This window comes from Stereum hirsutum (assembly GCF_000264905.1).
Source record: "Stereum hirsutum FP-91666 SS1 unplaced genomic scaffold STEHIscaffold_13, whole genome shotgun sequence".
Classification (NCBI taxonomy): Eukaryota; Fungi; Basidiomycota; class Agaricomycetes; order Russulales; family Stereaceae; genus Stereum; species Stereum hirsutum.
This window is the reverse complement of record NW_006763143.1, coordinates 172,017-187,162: the sequence shown is the minus strand read 5'-3', so window position 1 is coordinate 187,162 and position 15,146 is coordinate 172,017. Positions and strand designations below refer to the sequence as shown.

At 50.9% G+C, this 15,146-nt stretch overlaps 5 protein-coding genes across 5 annotated transcripts; 2 read left to right on the top strand and 3 right to left on the bottom strand.

Annotated features, from left to right (window-relative positions):
• The first annotated feature begins 22 nt into the window (after positions 1–22).
• On the top strand, positions 23–3,493 carry STEHIDRAFT_101325 (G-alpha-domain-containing protein). Its single transcript, XM_007307307.1, has 6 exons — positions 23–151; positions 332–708; positions 1,298–2,338; positions 2,430–2,687; positions 2,742–2,861; positions 2,931–3,493. Exons 2-6 carry the CDS (start codon positions 459–461, stop codon positions 2,981–2,983), a joined length of 1,722 nt encoding a protein of 573 aa, XP_007307369.1. The 5' UTR covers positions 23–151; positions 332–458; the 3' UTR covers positions 2,984–3,493.
• Positions 3,494–4,285: 792 nt separating this feature from the next.
• STEHIDRAFT_159813 (uncharacterized protein) lies at positions 4,286–8,646 on the bottom strand (the record flags this gene model as incomplete). Its single annotated transcript, XM_007307306.1, has 9 exons — positions 4,286–4,548; positions 4,617–7,340; positions 7,406–7,436; positions 7,496–7,524; positions 7,572–7,610; positions 7,662–7,877; positions 7,930–8,146; positions 8,197–8,250; positions 8,302–8,646. 9 exons carry the CDS (start codon positions 8,644–8,646, stop codon positions 4,286–4,288), a joined length of 3,918 nt encoding a protein of 1,305 aa, XP_007307368.1.
• Positions 8,647–9,115: 469 nt separating this feature from the next.
• Positions 9,116–10,558, bottom strand: STEHIDRAFT_148818 (uncharacterized protein; the record flags this gene model as incomplete). The annotated part of the gene is made up of 7 exons (XM_007307305.1): positions 10,204–10,558; positions 10,116–10,132; positions 9,993–10,001; positions 9,800–9,908; positions 9,526–9,683; positions 9,330–9,453; positions 9,116–9,165 (listed from the first exon to the last, which is right to left on the bottom strand). The coding sequence occupies exons 1-7, from the start codon at positions 10,343–10,345 to the stop codon at positions 9,116–9,118; spliced, it is 609 nt and encodes a 202-aa protein (XP_007307367.1). The 5' UTR covers positions 10,346–10,558.
• A 385-nt stretch (positions 10,559–10,943) lies between these two features.
• On the bottom strand, positions 10,944–12,094 carry STEHIDRAFT_133179 (uncharacterized protein; the record flags this gene model as incomplete). Its single annotated transcript, XM_007307304.1, has 6 exons — positions 10,944–10,993; positions 11,099–11,222; positions 11,312–11,469; positions 11,539–11,628; positions 11,850–12,000; positions 12,068–12,094. The coding sequence occupies 6 exons, from the start codon at positions 12,092–12,094 to the stop codon at positions 10,944–10,946; spliced, it is 600 nt and encodes a 199-aa protein (XP_007307366.1).
• A 166-nt stretch (positions 12,095–12,260) lies between these two features.
• STEHIDRAFT_148816 (uncharacterized protein) lies at positions 12,261–13,914 on the top strand. Its single transcript, XM_007307303.1, has 8 exons — positions 12,261–12,572; positions 12,645–12,697; positions 12,762–12,832; positions 12,916–13,155; positions 13,229–13,323; positions 13,392–13,464; positions 13,578–13,673; positions 13,740–13,914. Exons 1-8 carry the CDS (start codon positions 12,276–12,278, stop codon positions 13,793–13,795), a joined length of 981 nt encoding a protein of 326 aa, XP_007307365.1. The 5' UTR covers positions 12,261–12,275; the 3' UTR covers positions 13,796–13,914.
• Positions 13,915–15,146: the final 1,232 nt, after the last annotated feature.

Genomic DNA, 15,146 nt, shown 5'->3' with positions numbered 1-15,146 from the left:
CACTGACCCGACACCAGAACAGCGAGAGTTCCAAACCATCACACATCGCGGTTGTCCGAGAGCCTGAGATTCTCTCCATCATCGTCGGCGTCTCAACCGTTAAAGGCCGGAATACTTATAGGAGTCATTTGTTAATTAAGGAGGTCCTGAGGTATGTCACGGCTTCATTACATATCATACATAAACCCATACGAAAGAGAGCTCGGAAGCCGGGGAGCGTGTGATCAAGTGCAGAGGGACTGACAACGACGGCGGCGACGGGCCAGCGAAGCCTTCTTTTCGACTTGTCGACACGTTCTCACACCCCCTCTTTCTCTCCCAACTTTTCTAGCGCCCGGCCCCCGCAATTTTCTGCTCTTCAACCTCCACCTTGATCGTCGTCCGCGTCGTCCGAGACATACTTCCTACCTTCGATACCCCACACTCGTCACCGAGCTTCACAAACGAAGAATAGGACCATGCCATCCGCACCCAATAAACCACGTCGGTCCCTCTCCGATCCTCTTGCAGCCGCCCTCCGGCCGCCACCCAACGAGACTTCAGCCGCACGAGAGGCGAGGTTGCAGATGGAAGCAGAGGCGCAGAAGGTCTCGGACGCGATCGACGAGCAGCTCAGGCAGGAGAAGGCGTTGTTGAAGAAACAGAAGCCGGACGTGAAGGTATTGTTGCTCGGGCAGAGCGAGAGCGGGAAGAGTACGACGTTGAAACGTGAGTCCTTCGACTTTTGCTTCTTTGTTCTGTGTATCTCGTAGAATGAGAGCTGGAGGTTGGGTATGATGTGGACGTGGGTTTGAGGTGTGGCGCACGACGTTGGTTTGGGGAGTGGCGCGTTGTAATTCGTCGTATGTCGGGCGTCTTTCGCCGCACTGGTCCTCCTGTCTCCTGCTCCGGGATTTGCGGACTCTTGCAGAGGTCTTTCCTCGCCGACGCAGTTGGTCACAGTCAAATGATATCTCCCCGGTCCTTCCTGGCCACCGGTATGAGGCTCCTCAGAGTATGCTTCCGTGGCTCGTGCGACAGTCCGGTCGTAGTTGCTCCGGAGAAGACATGTTCATCTTGAACGTTCGAAGGTGAACGCTGTCATTCGCTGCCACGGCAGCGACTAGAAGCACGTAGTTATTCGTCCAAGATATCCCATGTTTCTGAGGTGGGCCATTGATTCGTATGTGTTCCTCGTGCCACTGTGGCGACGATAATGGAGCATTCAAACTGTCAACGTCTTCTCACTTCCACATTTTTTCCCGCATTCCACTCCTCCACCCTCCAATCTGATTCCTCGATCATGTACCTCCCACAGAATTCCAACTCCTCCACACCCCCGCCGCATTCCACGCCGAACGCATCGCCTGGCGCTCCGTCATCTACCTCAACCTCGTCCGCTCCATCCGTCGCATCCTCGACGCCATCTCTCCCGACTCCGACTCCTTCTCCCTCTCCGACTCCAACTCCACAACCAACATCGCCCACGATCTCCTCGACGATTCCTCATCCGTCCACACGACCGTTCCGGACCCGGATCCAGACCCGTTAGCACCGGAGAAACACGCGTATTATGCGCAGAGGCTGGGATTGTTGGTCGAGCTTGAGGAGAGGCTGATGAGGATGTTGAGTGAGGAGGAGGGAGAGGAGGAGGCGACGAGGTTGGATGATGGGAGTACGCCTGGTTGGTCGACGCCACATGATGGGTATAACGGCAAGATCAACGGTAACGGGACGTTGTCGCCTACACGAAAGAGCCAATTACTTTCGTCGTCACCACCACCATCCAGCCATAATCACCGCCCATATATTGCCATCGACACCACCACCTCTTCTTCCGCCGTCGCCTCCTCCGCCCCTTCTTCCTCACGTAGCAGCAACAGCACAACGGCGACGATGACCACTCCTTCATCCAACAAAGAACTCTCAGTCCGCACGACCTCAAACTGGAAAAAAGCGCTCTCCCTCTCCCGCACGAAATTGAAAGCCACATCGCCCGGAACGAACGAGATCCTAGGATGGTGGGAAGACCCGTCCGACCCCGTCCACGTCCTGTCCTCCCTCCGCCCGTCCATGCTCGAGATCTGGTCCGACCCCTGGGTGCGCACGCGTCTGCGCTCTAAACGAATCAGACTGGAGGAAAGCTCTGGGTTTTATTTGGACGAGATTGATAGGATCACGGCGAAGAAGTATATCCCGACGGACGAGGACGTGTTGAAGGCGAGGTTGAAGACGATGGGCGTCGTGGAGCATTCGTTTACCTTGAGTTCGGGGGCGAGTAAGGGGATGAATTGGAAGATATATGATGTGGGTGGGGCGAGGAATCAGAGGCAGGCTTGGGCGCCTTATTTCCAGGATGGTGCGTTTTTGGATTTACTTTGCTTCCTCCCCGCCTTCTCTCCTCTCTTTGTTCTTCGCACTGCGAATTTCGTGCTGATGGTCAACAATAGTCAACGCGATCATCTTCCTCGCGCCGATCTCCGCGTTCGACCAGGTCCTAGCAGAAGACACGCGCATCAACAGGCTCGAAGATTCCCTCCTGCTCTGGCGCTCCGTCATCTCGAACAAACTCCTCTCGCACGTGAACATCATCCTCTTCCTCAATAAATGCGACCTGTTGCAGAAGAAGCTCGATGCGGGGGTTTTGCTCGCGCAACATCTGTTGAGCTATGGGGATCGGCCGAACGATTATGATTCGGTGTCGAAGTGTGAGTTTGTCCCTGTCCCTGTTTAGTAGAGGTCCGGAGCTGATTGTAGTGCAGATCTGAGAAATAAATTCGGCGTGCTTCACCAGCAGAGCTCACCGAATAAAGACCGCGAGCTTTATATACATTTTACGGCGGTCACGGACACGCGAAGGACGGTGACGATTATCCAGAGTGGTGAGCCTTTCTCTCCGTATCTTCGTCCGCCTGTCCCAGGAATTGATCGTGTATGTTTGTGATGCACAGTGCGCGATTTTATCCTGAGGGCGAATCTGAAGCATTCGGAGCTTATTGCTTGAGTAGCCATCGTTTCAAGACGAGACGAGACCGGTCTCACGTCGATATATTGACCGGTCCAGTGCTCGCTCCTCACAATCTTTCACTTCTGCTCCGTCCGTCCTGCTTGATTGTCTCCTTTCCTTTCCATTTCTTTCTCTCTTCCTCTGGGTCTTCCTTTTCATCCGTCTTTTCCGGTCTCCTGCGATATCCAGTCCTCTGGTCCAGTTCCTTACTCGAGTATTCCTGTTCACTTACTGTACAAACATACGTATCTCCATTCGTTTCGTCCCGGTGCTCTGCCTCCGCTGTTCGTTCTGCCCGTTCTGTGTCGTTAACTGCTTGTCCGTATCCCCGCGTGTTGTCCGTGTCGATGTTTCCGATCTTTGCCATCTTACTGACCTACTTACCTTTTTTGACTTACAAGACCCTCGAACCTAACCCGTCCAAGCCTCAAGTTGCGCTCTGTCGAGGGCGGTGCTGATGGATCCCAGTTACGAATCTACTTATACCTTATACTTACTCTCACTATGATCTTTTCGTACTTCGTCGCCAGTCGGGTGCTATTCAGAGCTTTTCGCAGTTGAGTCTTGTCGTGGCACTGCCGGCCACGGTCTGCCCAAATTTCTCCAAATCGATCGAGCAGCGAAGGAGAATAGGGGTTTTATGATACGGCCCCAGAGCTCATTTCTGTCTGGCCAGAGAATGCCCCACCTCGCGCGCCGGCCCCGCATATGACGAAGGCAGCAGCAGTCGGTGTATTCCGCCTCGAGCTCTCGGGGCTGCTGAAGGCGCTACAGCACATCTTCTCTTCAAACAACTTTATGTCGGGCTTTGGAAGCACGATTAGACAGCATCCCGAGAGTTGTACAAGAAAAAAAGGCAATGAATAAAGAGCGGACAAGACACGCTCGCGGCGGGAAGTCTCTCGTGGGAGAGTGGAACCGGGAGCCACTTCGATCTCTGGGCTCATAAATCTCTGTCTCCAGGTTGCCGAAGCGCCCGTATCATAAAACCCCTAATCTTGTGTGGGCGCCGAATTTCCGGGTTAGGGGCTTCGCGAATGACGTGTGGCGTTAGAAGGATCCTCAATGTGGCGGGCGAGCTATCAGGCCAGTCTTTTCAATTTTGAGGAAACGGGAGCGAAGTCATGAGGATCGTTACGATCAGTCGGTACGTATACAACTGGTAAATATATCACAACGTACAATAGACAATCGAGCCCGGTGGTGCCGCAGTGCTTGGTAACTGAAGAGAAATAGTACGAGGCAGAAGAGAAAGAAAGACAATGTTGCCTAATGAACATACGAAGTGGCACGGAGAAGTTATTTGGAGATAGTAGCGTGAGGATTATAGCACTTGGTCCACTCCGTACCATATACCATATCGGACGTATCGATTGTAAGCCTACCCTGAACCCCGACACTCCAAAGATAATTCGGATCTAGCCCGTTCTCAAAAGCCTCGACGGCCTCCCTATTAAATAGCATCAGCTTCTTGTTCTCCACAGGCTCGTAAACCCAGAAAAGCGGATTCCAGTCAGCACGGTAAGAGTCTTCTTCTTTGGAAATTCTGAGCTTGGATCCTCCTTTATGACATAACAGTGGTTCAGTCCCAATTCCACACGATCTGAATGTCTTGGACCATGAAGCCTACCTGTTACAATGCTGCTATCATCACTTTGTGACCCTATATCCCATACTCTTACTACCCCATGATCGGTAAAATTACTTGAAGTAGCAAGAAGATATCTGCAGTTCGGAGAGAAACGGATATTATTTATGAGGCCTGCTCCAGGTCTGGGCATGTACATCGACAGTCGCGCGCCGCTCTCGGTGTCCCAGACAAATGCTTCATAGCCTTCTCCTCCACTAGCAATTTTAGTGCCATCCGGAGACCATGCGACGGAAATAACGTAGGTTTTATGTCCTACAAGGATCGTGATGGCACTACCGCCCGTTGTTGCCCAAAGACGAACGGTTGTGTCCACTGAACCGGAAGCTATGTGCGTGCCGTCGGGGGAAACAGCCACGCAAGTGACTTCATCCTTGTGTCCTTCTAGGAGTGCAGTAGGAGGAGAGCCTTCTTGTATGTCCCAAATATGCAATACGTAATCACAAGAAGCTGATACAAGTTGTAGCTCTTGGTTCGGCCGTTCGATGAATGCGATGGAATGAACGGTCGAGGGTTCACCGCTCGTCGTCATCTTTCCAAGCATCTCGCCAGAAGCAGAGCTCCAGATGCAAATAACGCCCTCCCAATCACCGGAGGCTATCTTGGTTCCGTCAGAGGATAGAGCTACGCAAAATATGCGACTTTTATGACCCTTCAGTCGGGAGGATACTACAAGCTCTTGAGTGTGAGTATTCCAAACACCGATAGTCCGGTCATGGGAGCCAGACACAATGATTTTACCATCTGCAGAGATAGATATAGCACTGATCATATTGGTATGACCTTTAATAGTCGAAGAAGCTATCCGTGTGCCGGAAAGGGCATCCCATACCGTGATTTCCCGACCCCACGCAACGAAGATCCTGGCACCATCGGGCGACCACACGGCTGAAGCAGGATGATGCAGCTCTGTTCGGTATTCTTCGCTGACTTCATAATATTCAACATACACATCATTAGGCAGTGGCGCATTTATAACATCCCATGTGGCTTTCGCAAGGCCGGTGAATGCATATAGGCAGCTCTGGCTGACAGCTGACGACTTGTCTGTAAGGGGAAGAGCAGATAGATAGATATGGGGCCGACTGGCCTTGATGACATCCAGGAAGCGAAAGGCAAAATCCATTCCATCGCGAATGAACATGCTCAGTCTTGGTGACATTTTATGGACATGTTCGTGAATTAGCCTATTCATCTTCTCCAAATGAGATGTAATCCCGACCACACTCAACGCTTCTAGCCAGAACAAGAACTTCGGTCCAATGAAAAAATCTTCGACTGCACTCCATAATGGCGCCTGATCATTCGATACAGTAATATGGTATACCCAATGGGTACATGCATAACGCAAGGATTCAGGCACAAGTGAGGACATTTCACCCTTAGCACGTTGAACATACTCTGATGAAGTTATGTGTGCCAAGTTGAAGCAGAGCTTGTCGGACCGCAGCATGCCTATGCATATCGACGCAAGGTCACTGTGAGAGCCGGCAATATCAACATACATCGGCGCTGGCGCTCGACTCATTGAAGTGAGGAAGTCACCAAAGGAGGCATGGAATGTGGCAAGAGCACCGCTGTCATTGTCACGGGGGACATATACCACAGCGTATAGATGGCTTAGCGAGTCCCGAACAAGATGAGCCGGCATTTCTAGTAGTTCACCGAGCTCCGCTACTGACATGGGTTCACGAATGGTCAATATTATCGAAACGATCCTCTTCGTCAAGGCAGCCTCGTCCGCGGTGAAAACCTCTGGGTTCATGGCCTCCGTGAGGATCATCTCGTAGATGTGATCCAATGGCTTTGTCATTTGTGCGCTGATAGCGGAATCATCGGTTAGCTGTCCGAGACGAAGAACTGGTTTTTTACGGATGTATGCAAGAGCTGTGAACGCGTAGATGAAGAGTTTACCAGAGAGACGGGTCAATGTGGCAACTTGATTGGAGGGAGGCCAGTCTGGTGGAAAGGACATTTCGCGCATCTTTTTCAGTTCATGCATCAGATAGAGTGATATGTCGGCCTCAACAATGTCCTGTTCAATGTCGTGGAGCCTCAAAGAGCGACCCCAGAAATATGAATGTGGATCTGATTCCAACTGTTCCAGCCTCTGTCGGATATGTGGTTCTGGCCGAGATGTGAGAAAGAATTTAGCAGGCACATGGGCCGATATGTTAACCAGGGACTCCACAAGATGACGGGTCAAGTCTTCGTCTGAACACTCGTCCAGAGCATCGACGACAAAGATAGGCAGGCATATCTTCGCAGTCTGTGGTAGCCTCTCAGAGAATGGAGTTGCGAGCAAGTATTGAATTTGAACTTCGAGATTCCAGTCTTTAGAGAAAGTCTTTTCATTCAGCACGGTTAGCAACGCTCTGTTGTAGGTAACATCCCGAGATGCCATTGCCACAGCAAGGGTGGGGATGATACGCTGAGCGTCGCTCACTGCCACAGAACCATTGCGGGAGCAGAAGAAGGAGCCGCCCAGACGATTGTGCTGGCTCAGGTCATGGCAAAACGAGCGCGCAATAGCTGACTTTCCGATACCAGCCATGCCATTGAGCCAAAATATTCGTGGTGCCTGCTCGTCGTCGCTCCATTCGCGCAACAACTTGAGGACACCGACGCGGGTGCCTTCCATGCAACGTGGACCTCTCTGGGAGTCGATTTCGGCACTGCGTACCGGGCTGAGCTTCTCCAGGATTTCTATACGATAATGTCATTAGACGGATCTCCGTAACCGACCATCGCAACAGTATAATGGGATGTACCGGATATGTCCACCCTCGCCCTATGCTGTTCCTATTTCGTATCGAAGTGTAAGAAAGATGATAGGACATAGACTTGATGCAGTCGCCCACCTCAGAGCGCAGGATATCTAACATTTCCCCTGTTCACGGTCAGATAGAGTCACCGATGCCACTGAGCAAACCTCACCTTGATCGTCTCGAATATCGTGCAACAATGGGAGCCCCTCTGTACGTTGATCAGTGCCGATACTTTCATGTCAACAGAACAGAGACATACCTTTCGTCATTCCGTCAAATTTGGAGACCAAATTGTTCGTGGTCTCAGACGTTTCCGACACAATAGCTCTGGTCTCAACAGTCACAGCTAATGTCTTCGATTGCATTACCTGTGTTTCGATGGCGATTGCCCTTTCTTCCAGTCTTGCGAGAGAGCGAAGCCTCTCGAGTGCCTTTTGCATATCATTGTCCTTTATGAGTGCCTTGCGATAAACGTCTACAGACCGTCGATTGAGTTAGAATCACCTTGAAATAGCGGTAGAACATACCGAGACGAGCAAGCCACGTATTCCTAGATAATAACTTCAAAGCACGAAAACAGATGATCGTCAGGTGGGAGAGAATAGAGATGGCAATAGTCCTGGAAGCAGTTCCCGGGCCAAATGATGTTTCCTGTAGTCGCGGTCGAAGGCCTTCGAGAAAGAAAGACAGCTCCTCGAAGAGCTCGACAAGCGCTTCGAAGTAAGCGGTCACTCCTTTCGTGGCCTAAATGTATTCTATAAGACATCATCGTGGGGCCATCGGCACGGACGCACCTCGAGCAGCACACCAAGAGCCACAAAGATCGCCTTCCCACCGGGTACAAGTGCCTGTAAACTTCGTGAGTATCCCGTATTACTCTGAAGGCAACGCAAACGCACCGAAGCATCATCTGCTATGGTCCCGTTGAGCAACAGGAATATCTCTACTGCAGGTTTCAGTCTGTTACGCAATTTCTTCCAGCCTGCGCTCGAGCCTCCTGTGCGAAAGCCAGCAAATCGTTTCGTGATATCGTCGAGAACAGCATAGATATCATCCACATTAGTACAACGAGGGATGCGTTCAATGAGAATCGGAAGCTGCGATGAGCCGGCCGCCAGATCTTGCTCCAATTTACGGATAGCGAGTGACCAAAGCTGGCTGAAAGCGTCTCCTGATGGGGCTATCGGCGCCGCCAAAGTATCAGCGGCGAGAATTAGTTGTGTAATGCCTTTCCTGTGGGACATCGTCGAGCGAGAAATGCAGAAAATCAAGGACAGTGGATAGGTTGTAGTGGTGGAGGGGAGAAAGGAGCGGACACGCGGCGGAGGTCGGAGCAGCATGTCTTCCCCCAACTCGCCCGTTTACAAAATTTCCTTTTACGGTGACGCTTCTCTTTGGGACAGATTCTCTGTGCGTCTCACCCTTATACGCGCCATTCATAAAGGAGGCCCATACCATCGACTTCTTTTGCTTTCTGCATGTCTCAAGCCTACCACAAACTTCATACGTTTGAGATTTGCGTGAATTGGGAAAAATCGAGCAAAACCAGCAGAACTAGTCTTCATGGCACGACCCATCCGCAAAGGAACAGATTTCGGCAAACCACTTCAATGGTGAGAACATTCGGTCGATGCGCCATCGATAGGCCATACTATGCTCTCCTGACAACCTCATCGCCTATTGCTGTGTGAACGGAATCTTACATATCAAGATTCAAGGGAAGACGACACCAGCTTCCTTCATCAGGTCCGCGATTTCGACGTCTACATAGATCACATTGAAAGAGACGGTCAACGCAGACGAGCGTTAGCAAAGATGTCAGCAAAAACAGTAGCTTAGATGCTCCGGTCACAGGATTGAGATGGGAATTATGACCAGAAGAAATTCGAAATATATGGGATGGCGAGAGGAAGGAACTCGGACTCACGATCCTCAGTGTGTTGCATCCTCGACGCGAACGAGCACGTATCCCCCGGTCCGAACACGAACTCTCCGCCGTTCTGCGACACGTTGCCTTGTTTACCGATGTTGAGGGGATGCTTGAATCCGCGCTACATCACACGTTCAGTTCGTATGTCACTTCAATTGAAAGAAAGCCGACGAGGTGCAGGCGTACGACCTACCTTGAATGCCCCGACGACATTCTGCACGATACTGTCCTGGAGATATCCTCTCTTCTTCTCACCCGCAGGCGTCCCTTTCATATTCTCTTTCATGTCGAGAGCGCGATAGAGAGCCCGGTCGGGGTCTGCGTATATCGAGCCTTTGAAGCCTGTATTTTCTGCAAAACGGAAGAGAAGGGGGAGGATAGGTCGGTCAAGAACACCTTTACAAAGACACAGGGAAGACGGAAAGAAGAGTGGAAAGGATTGTGTGTGAATGTCTACAAGTACACACCCTTATAATCCTTCATGAGCTTCCACTCGCCACAACCCACGACTACGATCTTCGTATTCGCGGCTTGGAGCGCCTCAGACTTTACGGCTGCGAGTTGCGATGTGTATTGCTGTTTGGATGTCGAGGGTATCGTGGAGGTACGATATGAATGTGTAAATGGCGGGAAGATGAAGAAGAGGAAGGATGGACAAACCTGACAGAGCTATATATTTATGTTTGTCGATTGAGGACGACGACATAGCCAAGAACAGATTGTGCGATTCAGCCATCCTTGTCCATCTTAAGGCCTAGAGACGACGAAAGAGAGACTACTCACCCCACAAAAGAAATGACCTGTCCAAAAAACCAAAGCACACCACCTCCATCAGTGACCTCGCTCGAGACTCCAAAGCTTAAAGACGTACGAATGAACACAACGACAGCCTTCTCCTCCCCATATATACTCCCAAAAGGAACCTTATTCCCGTCCTCGTCCCAGACTTCGACTTTCGCTATCTCTTGTAGAGTTTGAGGGGTGGGGAGCTCCGTAGGTGAGGTGACAGCCATGATTAATTGTTGATATGACGACTCGGACGGTGGTGGTCTGATTGGTCGTGGTTAGGTCGAGTTATATTGTGTCGGCAGCTACAGAGGATATGAAACGATTCTAGAGTACGCTGGAGGTGGCGGTTGCAATGGGTATGGTATGGAACGAAGCGATTCATGTATTATGGTACGACCGTGAAATCGTGATTGCCTCCATCGGTGATGGTGTGAGAGCCTGACGCCGGTCCATTGGAGGCTGTGAGATTCGACGACCGTGTTCGGGTTGACGGGAAGCTCAAACGTCAGAAGCGGTTGCGGATTGAAGCTTGAAGTTCGGAAGACAGTTGCGGGAACCATGGAATAGGGTTAGGGGGACGGTGTGGCACAGAGGACCGTTGAGGTTCGGTTGAGGTGTAAACACACCCACATAAAATGTAGGCTACATTTCGAGCATCTTACAATGCATATCCCGCAAAAGCAAATAAGAAAATAAAAGGATAAATTCTGAGGACGTGTGTATGAATTTCTGGAAGCAAACAGGAGAATGGACTCAAACCACGGTCGCACGCCGCACGCCACACGCCACACGCCACCAACCTAAAGCCCCTATCCACCCTTCTCAAGGAAACGCAACCCCCGCCTGTTTCATCAACTCCTCCACTTCCACATCTATATTCCATCAACCAATCCATTCACGCGACAGGACGAAGGGTGTTCGTCAGGGTCACAGACGATATAAGAAGTAAATCACAGGGCAAAAAGGGGAACACGCACGGTCCTCAGTATGTCTCATCCTCGACGCGTACGCGCACGTATTCCCCGGTCCAAAAATAAACTCCCCGCCGAGCTGAGACATATTTCCTTGTTTACCAATATGGGAGGGGTGACGGAGACCGCGCTGTAAACCCACAGAACCACGACAACATGTGAGAAGACATCTCCGTGAAATGAAAACCGTAGAGAACTGAAAAGGGCACGGGGACGGACCTTGAACCCATTGGTGACGAGCCCGAAAAGACTCATGTCGAGGTAGCTCTTCTTTTTCTCGCCGGCGGGAGTCGCTTTGAGGCTGTCCATCATTGAGAGGGAGTGGTAGAGTTTACGGTCTGGGTCGGCGTACATGGAACCTTTGAATGCGGTCGTTGCTGGATTGCGGAAAGGGAGGGGTGTGAGATTAATGCGACGTTAAGGAAAGGGGAAGGACGAAGACGAACATTTGTAGTCCTGGATCATCTTCCAGTCGCCACAGCCGACGATGGCGATCTTCGTGTTTGCTGCTTGGAGTGCCTCGGGCTTGACAGTGGCTACTTGAGCAGTGTATTGCTACAGGACCATGCTGTCAACTCTGAGAAACGGGTACGGAGTACACGGCGATGAACTGACCTGACAGAGCTGGATAAAAGTGCATCGTAAATTGAGCACATCATCCTTCACAAGATAACGAACGTGCTTACGCCGCATAAGAAATGACCTATCGCAACAACATGAGTATCGTCGCACCTCTGACAGACCAGAAAAAACGCACGAATAAAAATCACGATCGTCTTCTCATTCTCATAAACGGACCCAAACTCCACTTTCTTCCCTTTCTCGTCCCATACCTCGATCTTACTAATCTCAGTCAGCTTTTCGGTGCTGGGTATTTCGGTATGCGAAGCGACAGTGGCCATGACTGTCTGCGATGAAAACGACGAAGGTGATGCTAGTGGGAGAGAAGGAACAAGAGAGAAGTGGTTGGGTAGCGATGGTGGGTCGTTCTGGTGTCTCCATTGCGGTTGGTGTGGGAAGCTCGGGTTGTGTGGGGAATAGAATGGGAAGCGCGGAAGCTCGTTCGAGTTCAATTGAAACCACGCCTTGGGGTTAGGGTCTCACTGCATCACCCTTAAGCGCCCGTTAGACAGCAACACGAACAAGAAGCGCTCAAGCTGTGCCACAACGACCAGCAACGACCATGTCCTCTCCGCCGCCTCCCTACTCATCATCAGAGAAAGAAGCAGACCCTTATTATCTGCACACCTCACAAAAATCTCAGACCTCAAAACTCGTCTCCAGAATCGAGAAGAGCTCGACTATCCCGATAGACCATGTCCCGCCTCAACTCGAGCGCGCGACGATGAGGCTCGAGTTCCCGCCTTCGTATGTCGTCGTTGGTGCGTATAGGCTGATCAGCGATGGGAGTTTGAGGGGTCCGATTTGGAATAAGTGTAAGCATGGGGTTGTAAGAGGGGGCGCAGTTGGGTTGGGCTGGGTGAGTATCTTGTCTGACGGGAGGGGACAGGGGCTGACGTGGTCGTGTGCTGTGAATGGTTGAATTTTGTAGGCGCTGTTTACGTTCAAAATACAGAGGAAGTTTGTAAAGTTGTTCATGTCGAAGTGAGTGGAAAATATAATTACTTCAGGTCGTGGGATGCTGATGTACTCAATTCATGTTCGCTAGCTCTTCGAGGTTCGCTGGTCTCTCGGACGACACCCTCTTCGGATACAAACTCCCCTTCGACGTCACCACATGTCCGTCTATCCCTCTTTCTTCTGCTTTCAATTGTGACCATTGTCCTGTCACTGACCACTTTCTTCGCTCTTCGCAAACACAGACTCGACCCTCGTCCTCCTCTCCACGCAACTCACCTTCATCCTCACCTTCTTCCTCTCCCGCAACCTCCGCATCGCCCGCGAACGCGCCTGGAACCAGACCGTCGCCTCGCGTGGCAAAGGCGCTGAGTTCTGGAAACCTTACGTCGAGGAATGGGAGGTCCCGCCGAAGGTGAATGTAGGGAAGTGGGCCGGGTTGGAGGGCGCGAAGGGGTGGGTTTTAGGGTATGCTGTTAAGCAAGGTGAGTAGTCGTGCTACTGTAGCGAATTTGTGGCTGTCTACATGCCTTACTCGTCCTTACATGTCGAATCTAGTGATTCTTTTCCCTTTGCATGCTGTCCCTCTCGTGGGGATATTTATCCGCGCAGGCTTCAAAGCCCTCGACACCGCACGGTATCTTCACAGGCCGGTACGTTGTTTTCTGCATTCTAACGGTTCCTCCCTAGTCTCACAAATATGTCATGGTTTCGGACGTAGTACTTCGCAGCGAAGAACATGACGCGAGAGCAAATCGCCGTCTTCGTGGCGGAACATCAATATGATTATTACGGTGCGCTCATCTATGACTTTCGTATATCTATCCGACTCAGCCCCGCCCATCTTCTTCGTACCATTTGCCTTTTGATGTTTGTCATGTTTTGACTGACAACTTTCGATAAACAGCCTTCGGATTCGCAGCGGCGGTGATGGAGGCCATCCCCTTCATCGGACTGATCTTTTCCGTTTCGAATAGAATCGGAGCGGCAATGTGGGCTCATGGTATGTCACTATTGTCGTCCGGAAATCAGTGTAGTTTTCTGGACCGGCTGACGGATATCATGATAGATCTGGAGAAGAAGCAGCATTGGGTCGCTGAGGAGAGAGCGAAGAAGGGTCAATGATCTGAGGCGCTGTATTTTTTCATGGAATATTTTGTACTTCTTTTCACGATGTGATACGTGTAGCTCCCGAGCGGGGGGCCTTTGAAGACGTGAATTGAGATCTCAACTGGTGGATAACCAACGCCACACACGCCACCCAACTCGTGCAAAGCCCCTAACCCGACCCTTTGGCGCACCTTTGCTTCCGTCGTCGGGCTCCTGCTCCTTCGTCAACGCAGACAATTCATTTTTCGCAATACATCTACGGATTTTCTACGAGAAATCACAACCGTTCACGCTTAACGGTCCTCAATACCACACTCTAATAGCCATGACTCCTAACCTCGTTCCATGGTCCTCATCCGCGACCGCTTCTAACCTTCGATCTTCCTCTTCTTATCAGCCAAAAAACGACCAGAACATAGTCTTCTAACCACCTAGCTAGCTTCATGCCTCCGTACCATCACCGATGGAGAAGATCGCATTTTAAATAAGAGGATTGGCGTCGGTTTCGTTACGTTCCATACCCTTGTTCTTCTCACTGACACCACGACGAAAGTCCCCACCATCACCACCACCACCACCACCACCACCACCACCACCATCGAATCACTCGCCTCGTCGTCTCGCTGCTTAATCTCCATCTAATACGTTTCCAGCAACACAACAAAACACATCCCAACCTACCCAAGATCCACTAGGCCCGGACTTGAGAACACTATCATCTATATTAACGATCATGGCCCTTCCCCCGCTCTCCAAGCTCCCCAGCCCTCAAATTCTGGAAAAGAGCGCGAAAGTTGAAGCCTGGGTCGAAGACGAAAAGAAGGTTCTTTTTGGGAGTATATATGAGAAGGACAAAACTATCGTTGTTCTTATTCATTCGTGCGTTGTTTCTGTACTTTTGGAGGCTCGACCGAGGTTTGATGTCTTTCCTTGTGTTGCAGGTCATTTCTTCTGTGGTGTGAGTGTGCTCCGTGGTTGTCGTTAATGCGCATTGTGGATGAAACCGCTCACTCTAGAGTACATTCTCATCCTTATGAACATGCACATATAGCTCTGTCACGTTCGTCCTCTCCTCCTCTCCACTTCGCTAACACGTCCATATTGGAAGCCTACCCACACCCTCGATACTTGAGCAGCAATACATATCCCGACTCGCAGTTATCCAGCCCATGTTTCTTCAAGCTGCTAACAAGAAGATCGTGGTCGTGGGCTGTGGCGAGTCTAATCTTATGAGGGGTTATAAAGGTGTGCATGCTATGCCCTTCACTGTTCGCTTTTCAATAGTCATCCAGGTCCGATGCTGACGTATATCCTGTGTCCGACCTCAAATACTGAGGCTACTAGTCTGATGGGGGCAGCCGGCATT